The sequence below is a fragment of the Euleptes europaea genome, chromosome 7 (genome assembly GCF_029931775.1).
Source record: "Euleptes europaea isolate rEulEur1 chromosome 7, rEulEur1.hap1, whole genome shotgun sequence".
Taxonomy (NCBI): domain Eukaryota; kingdom Metazoa; phylum Chordata; class Lepidosauria; order Squamata; family Sphaerodactylidae; genus Euleptes; species Euleptes europaea.
In genome coordinates, this window is record NC_079318.1 from 8799190 (window position 1) to 8817427 (window position 18238).

General features: G+C 41.5%; 1 protein-coding gene across 1 annotated transcript in view; it reads left to right on the top strand.

Annotated features, from left to right (window-relative positions):
- Positions 1-858: 858 nt before the first annotated feature.
- Positions 859-18238, top strand: part of SAMD5 (sterile alpha motif domain containing 5) — a 166028-nt gene continuing 148648 nt past the window's right edge. The window contains exon 1 of the mRNA XM_056852615.1: positions 859-1323. Within this exon, the coding sequence (XP_056708593.1) occupies positions 859-1323 (465 nt within the window). The remainder of the gene's footprint in view (positions 1324-18238) is intronic.

Consider the following 18238-nt stretch of genomic DNA (forward strand, 5'->3'; position numbering starts at 1 on the left):
CGCGCGTTCTCGCCCAGGGAGAGCTGCCCCGCAGCCGCCACTCCGGCCCCGCGAAGGGGAGGCGGAGAGTTGGGAGCGCGCGACCCACCCCGGGGGGAGCCCCTTCTCTTCGGCCCCCGCGACCCGTCCCCAGAAATAACCGGCTCCGCGGGCAGAGCGCCCCCCACGCCCGCCCCAGGATTCCTCCCCCCTCCCCCGGCCGCGGAGGGAGGGAGGGAGGGAGGGAGGGGGCGCCCATTCCCCCTGAGGCGTGAGGAGGAGGCGGGTGGGCTTCTCCGACGCGCGTCAGGCGGGAGGCGGCCAAAGTGGGGCACGCCTGGGCTCCGCTTGCCGCCCGCCGCCCGCTTCCCTCGGTTGCGACGGGGTGGTTGGGGGGTCCTGAGGGGAGGGGGGGAGGGGGCGGCCGTCTGGGGCCGAGGAGGGCCCGGGCAGGGGGCGGCGGGGGCGAGGCGGGGCTGAGTCCCGCCGCCTTCCCTCGCGCGGGGCCGCCTGACCCTCCCCGCGCGCCGCGCACCACCCCGGCCAGCTGAGGCGCCGCGCGTGGCCCAGACCCGAGAGGCGGCGCGGGGGCAGCCAGCTGGGAGCCGGCAGGGGCTGCTGGAGGCTGGAGGGCGGCCGAGCCGAAGGCTTCGCGCTCCGATGCCGGAGGAGGACTCCTCTGCCCGCGCTGTGCTGCCGTTGCGGTTGCGGCCGCCGGGGTCTGGGCTGCCTCCCCCTGCCCGGGCGCAGGGGTCTGGCTGACGGCGCGCCCCTCCGCTCCTTTCGCGCCCGGGGAGCTGCCGGGGGGGCTACAAGTGGCCGGTCCTTCTGGATCTCCCCCCACCCCGCCCCCCCCAGCCCGCCTTTCTTCCATCCATCATGTGCGCCAACATCGTCTACGAGTGGCTGAAGACCCTGAAGCTCTCTCAGTACGCCGAGTCCTTTGTGGATAACGGCTACGACGACCTGGAGGTGTGCAAGCAGATTGGGGAGCCGGACCTGGACGCCATCGGGGTCTCGCTGCCCCAGCACCGGCGCCGCATCCACGAAGCCGTCCGAAGGCTGAAGGAGGAGGACGAGACGGCGGCTGGGCTTTACTTCACCTTGGAGCCTCGGCCGCAGGGCTCCCCCGCGCCCGAGATCTACACCAGCCACCTGGTGGAGGAGTACGAGGCCAAGGCTCGCAAGGGGCCACCTGCTCAGCGTCTTCGCGGGTTCCCCGGGAAAACAGACACTCGCAACAAGGGGCTAGTGACTTACCCCAAACTCCGACTGAAAATTATGATTAGGGATAAAGTCATCCGGGACGGGATCAACCTCAGCAAGCCGCCGTACTCCAACAAGGTAAGGTGGTGGTGTGCCTCTTTTACCATAAACTGTCATGTCTTCCTTGCTCCGAGACTCCGGTTGAGGTGTAAGATGCACCCTGAACTGATGAAGTTTTGCAAAAATGAACTAGAACTTTCTGTATAGTCACTGGCTGGAGTTTGCTTGCTCTGAGTTTGTCTGCAGCTCAAGGGATTTTGCTGCCCCAAGAACCCTCCTCCCTTGCTACCCTGCCAGGTGCGAGGCTTGGTGCAAAAGCAGCTCCCTTCCGGGGAGCTAGGCAGGGGTGCAGGGAGGGAGAGTGTTTGTGCTGCCCCTGCTGCTGATTTGGCAGTTACTTAGTCCTCAAACTGGCTTTTTTTTGGTGGGCTTTGAAAGTGTAACTTTGTCTTGATCTTGTGCTGCGAATTCTGTTTTTTGTGTATCCTGATGATGGTGGCGGTAATTAGATAAGTGAGGTTTGAACTTTTCTTCCATGGTGAGTTAAAGTTTGGAGTCTTTTTCAAAACTTGTAAGCATACTGTTTTCCATGTAGAGCCTTTTCTCCTCTGAGAGTTACTCAGTATGCCTTACCCACATTGGTTGGATGACGTTTGGTGGCCAGTGTTGGAACATTTGTGGAACAAGATGACAGCTTGATGGAAATGGTGATTTCTGTCTTACTACTTGCATCCCTGTCCTCTAAGACTTAAATGAATCTGTGAAGAAATTAGGCCCTCAGAGAAATTTCATCTTAAATCTATGATCCACTAGAGATGTCAGATTACAGATAGTCCTAGAGGTGTGAAATTACTGCAGGAAATCAACAATAATGACAGTACAGGAAAAAATCTGTTTTATGTTTTTCAAGATTTTGGAAAGTCACTTCTGAAAAATGTGAAATAGATATAACTGTGGAAACAAGATTAACATATTGCTATGGAATTTCAGTAGTTCCTTAAATGGATGGTAATTTACAACCTGATGCAGTTCATGTTTACTCAGAAGTCCTACTAAATGCCGTTGAACAAGTGAGTGTGTGTAGGACCCCGACCCAAGTGTAACTGCCTCTGTGTGTTGTCTTATGGGGAAAGAGTGTGTGTTGTCAGGTGCCACAGAGGAAGCTTTAGTGATAGCCAATATCTGCTTTAATTGTTTTTTTTTAAAAAGAAATGCCAAGCACCAGCAACTTTTCTACCCAGTTCAGTAATTGTCTTGAATTCTTAGCCTTCATGCAAGAGTAGACAACAGCTTAATGAGGTTTTCTGATTATCAGAGTAGCATTGTGGAGAAATTTCAGACTAATTTATTTTCACTGTAGGACTGGTTTATGTGGATGACAGGTGGAACTGGTATCTGTAATCTGGTAACTGTAATGTGATTCAATAATAGTCTCAGCTTTTTGTAGATGGGCTTTGAGCTCACAGGAAAATATTTCACAGTCATCATGGACAGCACAGTGGATGATGACTGGCCAGCGTGCAGCAAAAAACAGTTCTAAATGCAAATAGATGATGAATGCATTTGGAAGTAAAAATGTGTAGGAAATAATATACTGTCAACCAGTCAAACAGTAGTAGCGCATAAGGGAGAGTGCTATTTATAACCCCAGTCATTTAATGTTGTGAAAGTTGTAGATTAAATAAAAAGGTGTCAAATAAGGGCCATGTTGGTTGTCAAATATGTATCAAAACTAATACAGATATAACCATAAATAACCAAACTTACTCCCTCAGAAAGTTCTCAAAGACAGGAATTTTTGCAAATATGTCTGAAATTTAGGCAGAACTGTTTTATGTCTATGAAAACTATTTCTAATAGGAATGGGATATCATAATATAAAGGGATGCAGTGGTCCAGGAGCAAAGCATTTTCTTTCATACCATGTAATGTATTGCATAGATTGGTTTTGTCAGGGAGTAGCTACTGGCAGCGGCAATAAACCACATTCAGTGGACTGAGACTCTGATACGAATTGGCAAGGACTGTGTGAAGTCTTCCATCCTCTGCAAATAAATCACCCTCTGAAACAAATTAACAGTTACCTACTGTTACAACAATTTCCTTCCTTTTTTAAAAAAATAGGCATATTTACTGTATATGGCTTTATGGTTTAAACAATACTTCAGCAGCACTTTACCAAAGAAACACAACCTTCTCCTGCAACCAGTTTTGCTGTTGTGCACTCAGAAACGTACTGGAGATCTAAACCGTCCCCTTCCTTGATGACATTTTGCTGGCTGTTATGATTAGAGGTCAGATTTGTATTTTTCAAGCAAATGCCTCTTTCCTGCAATGATAATGATAAATCACTGTGACATATTTGGACAGCATCCGGAAAATTAGAGACACATTGCTGCTGTTGCTTCTTTTAAACACTCTACATTTTCTTAAGCAGAACATTGAATTTAGAATATTAGTAACAAATTTTCCATTTATGCAAGATGTCTAATTATGTCGCTCTGGTAACTAAACCAAGCAGTATTTTGCTTATGTGGAGGAGTATGTTAGCGTGCTGAACATAAATCAAGTTATTGTCGAAGGCTTTCACGGTCAGAGTTCATTGGTTCTTGTAGGTTATCCGGGCTGTGTAACCGTGGTCTTGGAATTTTCTTTCCTGACGTTTCGCCAGCAACTGTAGCCACAGTTGCTGGCGAAACGTCAGGAAAGAAAATTCCAAGACCACGGTTACACAGCCCGGATAACCTACAAGAACCAATAAATCAAGTTACTTTCATATTTCTTCAGTTTAGTGTATGATACTTCTGATATTTTTTGCAGTAATGGATAATAATAATAGGGTACATTCTGAGTGTTCAAAACCCTTCACTTGCTCTATCTCAGCAGTTCTTACTGGTTCACATGTTAATGAGTCTCTTAATTGTTCAGATGGAAAGTTGTTTTCTTGTTGTTTTTAGGAGAAAAATCTTAGTGAGTTACGTGTAATTGGGAAGGAATTTTCTTGCTGCTGCCTGAATCACAAATAGCATGATCAGAAAGACAGAAGATTTGAAACTGTACAGGGACAAGATAAAACCAGGATATCAGTAGGGGTCAAAGCAGATGAGGAATCTAATGTGCTTGGGACCAGGTATAAGGAGAGGGTGGGTTACATTCAGTTGCCTGATGGAAGTAATTATCTAAACCAACTTGCAGGCAAACAGAGGAAGGGTCCAGCCTTTCCCTGGGTTGAGGGATGGTATAGCTTAGTGATTAGAGTGTTGGACTAGGACCTGGTTTGAGTCCCCACCCTGCCATGGAAGCTCACCAGGTCACCTTGTGCCGGTCACAATCTCTCAGCCTAATTTACTTCCTACTAAGTGGATAAATTGGAAAAGGGAAATGATCTGATAGCCATTTTGGGTCCCATTAGGGAGAAGAATGGGATATGAATAATAAATAAATAATATGAAGCATAGAAGGATTGGTTCTGGAGAAGCCTTTTAACACATCACTAGCTGAAGTTGCTAGTCCACAGAATGCTTGTAACTTTTACCTGTGTTCACCTGATGCACACAGGCAGAGCTATTATAATCACATGAACCTTATTTAATGATTATTTTTGAATATGTTGACACAAGACAAAGTCAGAGGCTAGGCATGTACCTCCAGGGAATGGGGCAAAAGTGATTCTGCTGCCTCAGCATACATTGATGGATGCATAGACCTAAGATGCATGGATTTTTGAGTTGTGAAAACATAGCTTGTGAGTTGTAATGTGTCAGTCTTCTATCCAAAATAGACATGTGACTAATCTTAGGTTACATTCCAATGCACCTTACAGCATGGTGTTCACATATCTTCTACAAGTAACACAGAAGACAGCTTTCAGGTATGGGATACCTGGCTAGATTACTTAGAACCCAATACTAAATCCCACCACTCTGGCAACCACTGGAGTCCATAAAAACACTGCCAATAGTAACCAATCACAGATTGACTTGCCAATGACTTCCCCATGTTAGCCATACATGGAAGCAACCAAACAATGCATGGTGGCACCACCTGCCTCTGTGATATCTCTGTGCCCCATCCCATCTACCCACAAAACAGAACAAGGGAAGAAACCAAGCCAGCATAGTACCCTCCACTCTATGGGGGAATTTGTTATACCTCTTATGTGGCCTATGGACACCCAGATCCTGGGATCTCTCTACATGAAGGTTTGAATCTCCTTCTGCAAACAGCTACTCTTTTGACAAGAGGAGGCACATGGTACAAAGGTTAGAAGAGGAAATCTGCAGGAAATTGGCCTCTCCCTATCGGTTCCCACTGGGGGAATAATACCCTTTAGAGTAGATGCAGGCAAGGGGAACAGAGACATTAGGACAAATAAAATATAATTACATATTCGCAGAAGGTATCCCTGTCATTTCACCAATAGCTCACTGGGGGTCAAAAGCACCGAGGCAGGAAGTCGGTGTTACAGGCTTGAATTCTATAAAAAAAAAAGGTGAGCGTAAGGCAAATCTTCTGTCTAGCAGCAATCCTATCAGCAGCAAAATAGGAGGTGGAGCAGTACTAGAATTTACATCTTATATACATCTGTGTTCCCCAGACCACACAGCCAATTGGGCAGACAGAGCAAGGAAGCTTCATGGGGCATTTGGAACCTCCATTAGCTCTAGTGATGAAACCAGCCATGTATTAGGGCTGGAGAGACTAGTGAAAATGTTTGGTATTGTGGAACGAGGCAAGCTTAGCATATCTCAAGTCCCTTGTTCAGTACCTATCTGCAGTTATCTTCCAGAGAGAGCTGGCAAAAATTCTCCACATAGGCACATCTGAGATCCATTACAGCCGAACCCAATCAGTGGGGAAGGGGTGGTCAGGCTAACTGAAGTGTCCTCAGACTAGGTTCACATGGTATAGCATCTTTCCAGGCTTCTTTTCATTGGGATATTGCCTGCTGTGGATCATCCCTACATCCCTTGTTCTTCATTCTTCCTGTGAGTCATACAGCCTGCTTGATTATTGCACCAGGATTGATTGGGGTGGGGGGGCATTGTGAACTGTGAGTTGCCCCTGCCCCCCTGCCCCTTTGGTAAAATACAGCTGCCCAGAGAGTGGAAGATCCTCAGAGCTTCATCTCAGTAAGTCTGCCAACCTTAAGGAAGCTGAGATTAGAGCATTTGTTGCATGTTTTGGTGCTTTTCTATATATGTTTTCAAAAGAAAGGGCAATATAATCTTAGTAAGAGAACAGTGGGCTCTGAGGCACACATATGTTAAACAGAATTAATAGACATCATTTGTGAGAAAACTTTACAAAAGATTTCAGAGGAAGGCTACTCTCTTTCCAAAATACATAAAATTGTAAAATAATGTTTATTTGATAAGCACTTTTAAATGCAAATAATGTTAAAGGTGTAATTTAGGCTATTACTGGGAGTAAGAAATTAGTAGCATTTGCAAGTAACCGGTTTAATATAATCAAAAATATAATTAAAATCACTAAGACTACCCTTTCCCTAAAAACGTCTGCAGGAATGAACATAACCACACTAAGAACAAAGAATATAGATATAAACACAAAAATAAAGGGCTAAAAATAAGAGGGAAATGCCCCCAAAAAGTTTAAACAGGAAATGTTTAATCTCCGATCTGGAGGTTACTGCAGATGTTGCCAATTTTCTAGTGGATGCGATGAAAGCTCAAAAAGCCCAAAGTTTGTAATTTCTACTTTTGGAATTTACTGGCCTATGTTTGTATCTTAATGACTGCATATTTTATGTACCTTCTGTAACAATTGTAATATTACTTATGCCATTAAAGGTTTTTCATTCATTCATTCATTCAGGAAATATTTAAACCCAATATACCAGCATAAGCTAGCTGCTGAGGAAAGCAGACATGTATTTTCTAGGATTAGGATGCAGCTTCTTTTAATTCAGTGAGCGTGGCTCTGTTGGCCTCAGGGACTGACAGATAAATTTAATGGAACCTGTTTTCTCTATTCTGTTAGGCTTTTATGTGGCATCAGATTCAGGCTGTGACAGAAATCTGTTTTGGTTGAGTCATTAGGTTGATAGAGGCACTTGCCTCAGGGGCACTGGCTGGGCCCAAAATGTATTACTAGATTTTCAGTTATGGCTGCGGTCACTTTTGACCAAAATATGACTTTCTCAACATTTCAAGAAACAAATTAGTGGAATAAGGTTCTACTTCAGCAGTATATGGTGAAAGGGAAATGAATGTCTCTTTTTCTGGAACAATGTGAAAAATATGAGAGACAAAGTATCCATATTGAAGAAGATGAGTAGTCAGCCATTTAGGTATGATGAACTCAATTTTATTTTAGACCACAGAGGACTATATTGTATTTGAAAAGTATTAGTAATGGGAATCTGCCCAGCCTAATTAATAATTCATTATACAGCTAATAAAGAATTACCAAAATGGCTGACAAATTGTTAACACTGAATGGAAATGGGGGTTTATAATGTAAATATAAGGAAGTCAGGGTGGCCGAACTGTGGGACATGTCAAGAGGAATTAAGCATTCTATTTATCTCACATTTGGACTAACTGGTATCTAATAGTTTAGTGAAATTTCATTACTGCTACTAATTGAAATAAATGACCTGACCTGACCCATACTTGAGGAACTTTATTCAATTTTTTTCCCACTGAGAATTGTGCAGAGTGCTGTACGAGCAAAATAAAATCATTAAAGCACACACATACACATTAAAGAAACTCATCTCAATTAAGTTTATTTGCTTGACTTCAGTAAACATAAACTAATAGAGATTTCTGTATTTATAAAGACATATCCCGTAAACATGTGTGCTGTGACATAGGCATATGAGAGATTTTACTTACATTCACAGCATTGTTCACAAATGGTTATGATCAGGTAGCTATGATCCAGGTATCTGCATTCCCAGCATACTCTACTCAATGTGTCCAGTAGTATTTATACCATGTGTGTTACAATATCAAGTTTGACATTCTGGCCAAAAACGCATGGTCCCTTAACCCACTTTATTCCCCGTTTTAGCCAGGATCAAATTGACCCGGGCTGGGGGGAAACTGTATGCGAATCCATCCATGTAAACAGAAAGTGCGGGAGACGTGCACAGTTCCTGTTTAGCTTGCAACACCCCCGCCCCCGGTGATTGGTTATTTCCCGGGGCAGGGAAGGCCCTCATTGCTCAGGTTGAAACGACCAATCACCGGGGGTGTGGGGGGGGTGTCAAACTAAACAGGAACTGCATGTCTCCCGCACTTTCTGTTTACATGGATCCATTGGCACAGTTTCGTCCCTGCTTTTCAAGGTAATGGGTACAGTTTCCCCCCAAGCCCGGGTAAATTTGTTCCTGGCTGAAACGGGGGATAAAGTAAGTTAAGGGACCATGTGTTTTTGGCCTCTGTGTGATGAATTTCTTGACTTGCTTCTCTATTCTTATTCTATGTCGAGCAAAGGATTTTTTTGAAACATAAAATTTCAGATATATAGGAGGCTCCTGCCAACAATGCATTAATGTATTTTACCTTAATTTCTTTGGTCTAGAAAACAAAACATTTCTGTATTTTGTTGTAAGTAAAATATAGATTCTAGTATGCTGCTCTGCAGAACTTCCTTTCAGACCTGGCCCAAGTATAAATATGTTCAAATATATCTTGTGGAAGGCTTCGCATTGAAAAAAGTAGTTGTACATAAAAGTAGCTGTACAGTCTAGATCTCTCCTAGCACATTATTAGGAAAATATTATATTGTTACTGTTATCTTAATAATATGCTAGGAGAGATCCAGGCTGTGTTTGCTCAGTGAAAAAACAATTACGAACATTTCCTTAGCATATCTTTTGTGATAGTGCAGTCTTTTGCAGGTTTACAAATGGGCTTAGACTTGGAGTCACTCTGCATACGATTGCACTATAAGTAGCTCCGTTCCTTCAGTTTTGCTTCTACATTTTATTAAACATAGCATCTTTCTCTGAGGATTCATGTTGATTAACTGGGATATCAGCAGACATCGATCTTGTCTACCCTCACTAGTACTTGCATGCTGTTTGTATTTCCATAATTTGATTGCAAGGTTAGAGTTTATTTTGTGGCTTCTTGGTGCTCAAGACAAAATTGTGGTCTGAATTTTAACATCAGTCTGAATTTCATTATTTTGGCTGGAGTGAAAATTCACAACTATTTTCTGTATAAATGTCAAAACGTGGTTAAAAGGGAAAATCTGCCTGTCTCTCTCTGTGTGTGTATGTGTGTGTGTGCTTTAAACAGAGCTTCTAAATGCTTCCAAATACATCTAAGGATTAAAGATGCCATTGACATGAGAGGCTTGAATTTCTTGTATTAACATAATTTTACCTGCTCATTTGTAAGCTACACTGAAAGCATTTCTGTCTATGAAATTAGAGTTCCATTTGAGGTTTATTATTTAGTAATAAGTGGCTAAGTCATGTATTATGGCTATTTGGGAAATACATTTGGCATATGCTGCTCCAGATAATAATTCAACTTCACATTGCCCATAAGAGGAGCATGGAAAAGACAGTTATGTCCTATTTTTTAAAGTCTGACAGTTACTGGGGGGGTGGGGGGCGCTATGGCTCAGTGATAGAGTACCAAGGCATTGAAAGCTGAGCAGTATTGCCTAGCAATCTCTAAAATAGCCACTGAGAACTCAGTGAGCATTCTTAAACCTACAGGCGTTGTTCCTATTATTTTGGGGAGTTTTAATCATCATCATCATCATCCAAACCTTTATTGGCATAGAGACAATATTAACAATCATAAGCAAGGATTCATATTTACAAAAGACACATAAAATCAGTTAGATACCATTAGGAAAGTATATAAATAAATGAAACCGGCCCATCCACTAAGGGGAGGTCCAGACGATGTTCAAAATTTTAGGACAGTTCTCAGAAATCTGGCAACCTCCGCTGTGGTGTGCGAGCTAAAATCATTCATCAAATGGCGGACCATCCCCTCATCAGTTCCAGTAGTGAGTTTCTTCAAAAGCGGCTCAATAAATTGCTCACGAGGGTGGAATCCAAATTCACAGTGGAGCAGAACATGTGCTACAGATTCTACTTGTTTAGCAGAACAAGAGCATAGTCTCTTTTCATAGGGAAGCTTGATGTATCTGCCCCTGGTCACCGCTGTGGGTAGTAAATTGAGACGGGCCAGCATGACGTATCGTCTCAACTGCGGACAGGTCAGCAAGGAAAAATAGCTTAGGAGGGAGCCTGGAGAAGGGTAAATGCCAAAAGATAGAGGTGAGCAAGTTGTGTGTGTCCTGGCAAGGAGCAGCTGTCTTTCAGTGTCCATGATGTTTTGTTTTATGACTCTGAAGGCCTGGGTCTCCTCAAGAAGGAGGAGCGATTCCAAGGTGATTCCAAGAGATTCAATTTTCTTGCCCCAGGGAGAGATGAAGTGATCAGAAAGCATATGCCATGTGAGGCAAAGAGGAGTTGTTCTATAACAAAGCCGAAGCCAAAATTTGAAGATGAGTAACCAGGCTTTGGATTCAAGTAAACTTTGGCCAGTTTCCAGGCATAAAGCAGAATAGGAAACGCAATTAGGAATTCCCAGAAGTCTGCGCAAAAAGGTGGCTTGAGCTATCTCTATCTTCTGGCTAGCTTCTACTCCCCATAGGGGAATTCCATAAAGTAACTGGGGAAGTAGCTTCGCTGTAAAAAGTCTAATGGCTGCTGGCACATATCGTCCACCTTGTGTGTAGAAGAATCTAATAATAGCGTCGGATTTGTGTCTCAAGGAGTTTACTGCCTGCTTCACCTGGCTGGACCATTTGAGATTATATTGAAAATTTATGCCTAGATAATACCCCAATGTTTTTGTTTTGTTTGTTTTAGATTTCAGATTTTTCTGCAAACCTCATAAATCATAAAGAAATTTGCACTGGACCCAGACGAGATGAATAACTATTGTCCAGTCTCAAATGTAACATTCTTGAGTAAGGTGACTGAATGAGTGGTAGCTGGCTAACTTCAGAGGTTCCTGAATGAAGCGGATTGTATAGATCCATCCCAATATGGTTTGAGGCCTGTTATGGAACTGAAATGGCCTTGTTCGCCTTAGTGGATGACATGCACCAGGACAATGGGCAGAGGGAGTATGATCCAATTAATTCTACTGGACCTCTTGACAGCTTTAGATCATGGTATTTTTCTGGATCACTTTTTGGCCCTCCTAGTGCTGCTTGTTTATGTGTTTTTCATTTAATTTTAAAATTTAAAGTGTATTTTTAATTATTTGAATGTTTTAATGATTTTTTCTTCACTTGTGGATCCTGATAGGATGGAAAGGCAGCATTAAAAAGTTTTAAATAAATAAATATCCTCTAAGGTATGGGTTGCCCTGACCTGGATGGCCCAGGCTAGCCTGATGTCTTCAGATTTCAGAAGCTAAGCAGGGTCAGCCCTGGTTAGTATTTGGATGGGAGACCACCAAGGAAGTCCAGGGTTGCTGTGCAGAGGAAGGCACTGGCAAACCACCTCTGTTAATCTGTTGCCATGAACACCCCAAAAAGGGGTCGCCATAAGTCGGCTGCAACTTGACGGTATGGGTTGGACTTAGATAAATGGTATTCCTATGTATACTATAGACATACAGATCATTTTCAAGATTTCGTTTGTTTGAATGTAAATAGTTTTTTTAAAGTAGAGTTAAAGAGAATGAAAATAATAAGAGAAGAAATGTGTAAAGGTATAGAGTTAGTCTAAAAATAAAAGCCTGATAATTATGTCCTTGATTCCACTGGGTAATTCCCCACCTCCCAGATAACATTCTTCTTAAAACAGGAAGGAAGAATGTCATTATTATTTCAGTTTGATGATTTTTTTTTTTTTTGGTGCCTGAAGCAGGGGACATATTATCTCATGTGAAACTGAGAATATCTAAATACAGAGAAATCTGCTCTAGTTAAGCTTACTTAATTTCCACTTCTCTAGTTATGATTTGTTGTAAAATAAATGATGTAGCAGTCAACTAGCAGGCACGTTGATCTATGAATAGAGTTGTCTTCTCATTTCTTTGAAGTATGTTAGGGGCCAAAGGTCTTCTAGTAAAACGGATTAAAGATCTGCCCATTGCAAATCAATGCATGCAATTCAAATTAAGTGATATATTACAAACACAATGGCTGCATGGAAAAAGTAAAGCTATTTGAAGGAACTTGTCTTCTACAGATTGGGTTGATTTCACCCCAAAGAGAATCGGGCAAAACCCAAACTAGGCAAGAACTATTTCTGGAGAAGATCTAATATTTGCTGATTTCTGTGCCTGTTCCAGAGATAAAACGAGATGGGTGTAGCGTGTCCTATGGGCACTCCTTGTCCAGTCTGTGATCACCTTACATACCTAGAGGCTTCTAAGGAAAGTGAGGGACTGTTTTGTCAATTTGTTTTTGTTGCACTAGTAGCATGGGAACATAAGGTGAAGCTAGAATAGTCCAGGGCAAAGGCATTCCCAGGCTTGCATTATTTCCAAAAGCAGACTAGGTTGATGAGTGCTATTCTCCTTCATTTGACATTTCTTTAAGTACACATTGATACTCCTTTCCTACTACTTCAACAATTTTTTCCGCTCCTTTGCTATCTTCCAGTTTCTGATTTTTCTTTTCCATTCTGACTCCCCTCATACTATCCACCATGGAGTTCCACCACAGTAGCCTTTTATAAGAAATTGCCATCAAAATGTCCCACAAAGCTCCTTGTCTAGCCAGTGACAGCACAAAAATTACTGAGTGATGGAGCAAAATGAGATTAAGCAGGCTAAGACAAGCTCTTTCTCACATATTAAAGTTTCCCAAATGGAAACATCTCTGTATTTCACATTAATGCTCTGATTATAAATACATTTACTCAGAAGTAAGTTACACTGATTTCAATCCGAGTGAGCCTGTTAAGGATTTGCAGCCTTTATTAAAATGCTAATTTAAGATTCAATTAATTTTTTCATTTAGTTTTAGCCTCTAGGTGCTGCTAAAATTTCAAAGGGTTTTATGAATAGAGAGCAATAATAGGAACTCTCTCTTGTAGCAGATCTTTTCTGGTGAAAAGATTATTTTTAACAACTGCATGACAGAAATTCAACAAGAAAAGTCTTTCCAAGAATGGAGAAGCAGTAATAGAATGCTTCAGCTACTGAATATTTGCCTGCTTTGCAGCTGCAATGGTCCAGAAGCCTTGGCAGGAAAAAAAATGTCAACTAAAGGTACACACTTGGTGGGCATTGCCAATCGATTTAGTAAAACAATTCAGGTGGCTCAACTGAGCCACTCAAAACACCTCAGGTCAGTGAGGGAAATGAATCTTATAAGGTAACCCTGGAAACCAGTGAAGACCTTCCAGGTGAAAAGGAGACATACAGGAAGGAGAAAGGTTTTGGTGTGCTTTTCCACCTGTTTGCAGCTGCTTCTTTCCATGATGTGCAGCTCTTCCACTTCATTAAAAAAAAAAAACACCAGTAATTTCTTCCTAAAGTAAACCCAGCCAATCAGAGATCATATATGCAGTGTTTGAGCATCCAGTCAGATCTGGCTACAAGACAGTGCTGTCTTTGACCATGAACTGCTCTGGAAAGTTGCAAGCTCTAAACGTCTATATGACAAACTATTAAGGAGGAAAAGAAGAAGTAGAAGAATTGGTTTCTATACCCCACTTTTTCTCTACTTTTAAGGGGTCTCAAAGCGGCTTACAATCACCTTCCCTTCCTCTTCCCACAACAGACACCTTGTGAGGCAGGTGGGGCTGACAAAGTTCTGAGAGAACTATGACTAGCCCAAGGTCACCCAGCAGGTTTTATGTGGAAGAGTGGGGAAACCAACCTGGTTCACCAGATTAGAGTCTTCCACGCCTGACCAGTACACCACAGAAGCAACAAGCAGAAATCAGAAGCAACAAGTGGGAAGTTTGAACAGCAGATGCAATGGAGAAAGCAGTTCCTGGAGTCTGAACCAGAGATGAGATTAACTTCGGAGAAGCAGGCTTCTGTTTCTTGAGACCTTTCCAGGTGCCTTACTTGCTTGCTGTCTCTAAGTAATCCATACTTTCCCCCCCTCTCTCTGTCCAAGTGGTTTCCCATTCCGCTGATATTATTCTTTAAATTTTCTTCCTGAACCCCAGTAGTACCTGAAGCGCCCAACTGAACATCTGAAACTGTTTCATTCATTGTACCAAATAGTTTATCAGGAAGAAGGTGAACCACTTGCTCATAAACCACTTAGTACATAGTATCCGAGTTTCAGCTAGCAGCCAGATAAACAGCATGATTGGGAATGGAAGTCTGCCATGGCCCTTTGCCCTTGTGGTAACACTAGGGTTGCCAACCTCCAGGTACTGGCTGGCGATCTCCTGCTATTGCAACTGATCCCCAGCCAATAGAGATCAGTTCACCTGAAGAAAATGGCTGCTTTAGCAATTGGACTCTTTGGCATTGAAGTCCCTCCCCTCCCCAAATGCTGCCCTCCCCAGGCTCTGCCCCCAAAACCTCCCATTGGTGGCGAAGAGGGCCCTGGCAACCCTAGGTACCACCAGTGTTTCTATGCCAGTATAATCTCTTCTTCAAGGTACGGCCCTTATAGTTCTACCCAAGTATAACCTGTCTCAAAATCAACTGCATTCACCTTTTAAAATATATTAATGAAATATTAAGTGTCCTGATACGTGTGTTTCTAGAAATTCTAGTGAAACTATCCAGTGAAATCTGACCATCGCCTTTTCAGCTATTAACCATCTGACATGTAACCCATGGGGTCTTAACCTTTCAGTGGCAGTGACTGCTGAATAATGTGTTAATTTTTTCATGCCTTATTATAAAAATGTAGTCTAGATTTCTTCTGATGTCTTTTAAACTGCAACACAAAAAGGCTTTGCAGCAAATATACAGGGCTCTGAAAATTTGTATTGGTTCTGTCACAAACCTGAGAGAAATGTAAAGTAAACTCACTCAGTCATGTTAAACATAAGCTTAGACACAAATCACCAAGGTTATTTGTGCAATTTCAGCTTATCAAAACATGAAAATGGAATACGGGTCCTGTTGCCACAACCACTTTGCAAGGCAAAGTAAATATTTTCAAAGTCATTTCTGTATAACTGCAACTCTCAGTATCAAAATAACTTTGAATATTGGTAAGGAAATTTATGGATTTCAATTACAGCTTGTACTGCATCATAATTCCAGCTTTATATCCTATGCAGCTCAGTGTTTTGGATTTTTAATAGGTCTTGAGCAGTAACCATAAAAATGATTCAAAATGCACCCAGTAATTATACAGATTTGCTGTTGCTTTTGCATTAAAAGTGATGATGATTTACATTTTTTTAAAAGTGTGATCTATGGTAGTAGTTATGGTATTTTTTTGAAAATACACTGTTTATTACATATGGTCAAGTGATTTAAAGCTTAAGAGATGCACATTACAATACTATAAAATTATTTATTCTTCAATAGACAATAAATTGGAAACAGACACTATATTAATTACAGTCTTGTACGTTAAAGAATACATATGTATGCTTTTGCAACTCCTTTTGTTATTTTAAATTAATTAAAAGTTAAGTGATGGGATTATAATAACTAGAACAGTATACATAATATTTTTTCATGAATTATTTCCACTTTTAAAATGTCAGCATTGCCAAAAACAGTAGTTTTTGTAGCAAGTGCATTTTCATGGGTTTATGTTCCTTCCTGCTGCCCCGTTTCTCCAAAATTCTGGATATTGTTTTTGAAGTCAACATAATACATTTGCCCAGGGCCCCAGAATCAATAAGACCACCCCTCAGTACGTGGCAAATATTTCAAAGTGCAGAGAGGACACCCACGTCACTATATGGCCCCCATCGCATCCTCCCATGACTGGCTACAGTGTCATTGCAGCTTCCCCCTTCTCTAGCTGCTGGGTCTTAGTTTGCCTCTCTCCTCCAGACATAAACCCACATCGTCCTACTCAAAGAGAAGAGCCCTGACACTGCACTGAAATGTACTTATCCTCCGGTGTTAAAGTAGTGCTGATGCCCATGCTGTTCCCACTGGCCCACATATGTCAGCCATGCATTTCATAGAGCACAGAAAGCTACATTTGGAAACGTTTTGTGAATACAGCTGCATTCGCAGCACATAAGATCCATCCCATTGTAATCTGCCACCATCTAATCTTAAAATTCATGCTTTTAACCAAAGTGCCTGTTGGTTATTATGAAACATGAAAAAAATAGAATAGAATCTAGCAGTTCACCTATCTGCTCTAGAAAATGTTTACATCACAGTGTCAGCTTTGACTAATTTCCCCTCTAAATCAATGGGAACTCAGTATGGTGTTTATCTTGTGTTCACAGTTGTACTATATAGTCATGTCAACCTATTAACTTCTGAAAGTCATCATGCAGTTTATGATATTGTTTGTTTGAAGACAGCAGCTGCCACACTAGCTAAGCAAATAGTATCTGTACAGGGAGGCTGAATGCTAACGTGTGCTTAACTTCAGCATCCATTCTCTTACTAAAGCCATTTTCTTCAAACATTAAAATGCAATGGAAAGAGTACTTGTCATAACATTTTTATTTGGATTATGTTGTTTTGAAGTAGGATTATTTCTTTAAATTATCTTCTGAGAACTGAGAGTTACTAGACCATCAAAAAATGGCAGTAGCTATTTTTGGGGCTAATTTTTTAATTGTTATTTGTCAAGTAAATTTAATATATTCATCTGTAAAGATATTTCCTTTTGTTTTCTATTTTTAAAAATCAAGACTATATCAAAAATCAAAAATATAAATATGTACACAGTTTAGCCACCTTTTCAGTAATGTTGGAAGAATATAAACTTGTTCTTAAAACTTATTGAACAATGTAGAAGCAAGACACACCGCACAGGGGGGGAAATCTTTTAAAAAATCATCAAATTACTCTTGCATATTTTAGTTTATCTTCAGATTATATAAATCTTTTACCTTTTAGAAACCATGGTCATGAGAACCTGTGAGGTTCGTGTCAATTGCTGAGGTACATTTACTTCCCTGGTACTTGCTTCTAAGTACAAGGTCTCTGGATATGGTTGGATGGTACATAGTAATGCAACCTTGCTGAAGTTAGGCAGGTATAAATCTCATCAGTGCTGGATGGGAACCTTAAATTACATGACAGAAGACATGTGGGATATGAAATATACTTGTGTGCAGGATAAAAGATCTAACCTCTGCATTTATTATTTCATATTCATATTATTTCAAATGTTGTCATATAAATATTTTGGGATAGTTGTTTACGATGTGAGAATAAACTTTATCAGCCTGGCTTCTATGAGTGGAAATCTTGTACATAAGTTACAAGTATCACCTGTATCTCATATGGGTGCAGAAGAATAGCTGAAAGTCCAAATAATTTATTACCATCAACTGAAATTGTTCCTTTTCAGCCCAGGCTAGCCTGATCTCGTCAGATCTCAGAAGCTAAGCGGATCTTGTCAGATCTCAGAAGCTAAGCAGGGTCAGCCCTGTTTAGTATGTGGATGGGAATACCAGGGTTGCTGTGCAGAGGAAGGCACTGGCAAACCACCTCTGTAAGCCTCTTGCCATGAAAACCCCAAAAGGGGTCGCCATAAGTTGACTGCGACTTGAAGGCACTTCACACACACACACACACACACACACACACACACACACACACACACACGTGCAGTAAATAGGAAATGAAAAATAAATCCATACTTGAATAAGTGCTCAGATATATGGTTTGCTGCAAAAACTGTTCTAACGTTCACAAAGATTGGTGATCATTCTCAAGGACTAACAAAAACATTGCTAGTATAGATTAAAGATTCTTACGTGTAGTTTATTTAGGCATAGAAAGGTAGTTGATACTAGGGATGTGCATTCAGATATTCCCAGTCTGAAAATATATCAGAAAAATACCTTATGGACATTTTAAGATATATTGGGATAGTGCAAAAATGGGTACTAAAAATC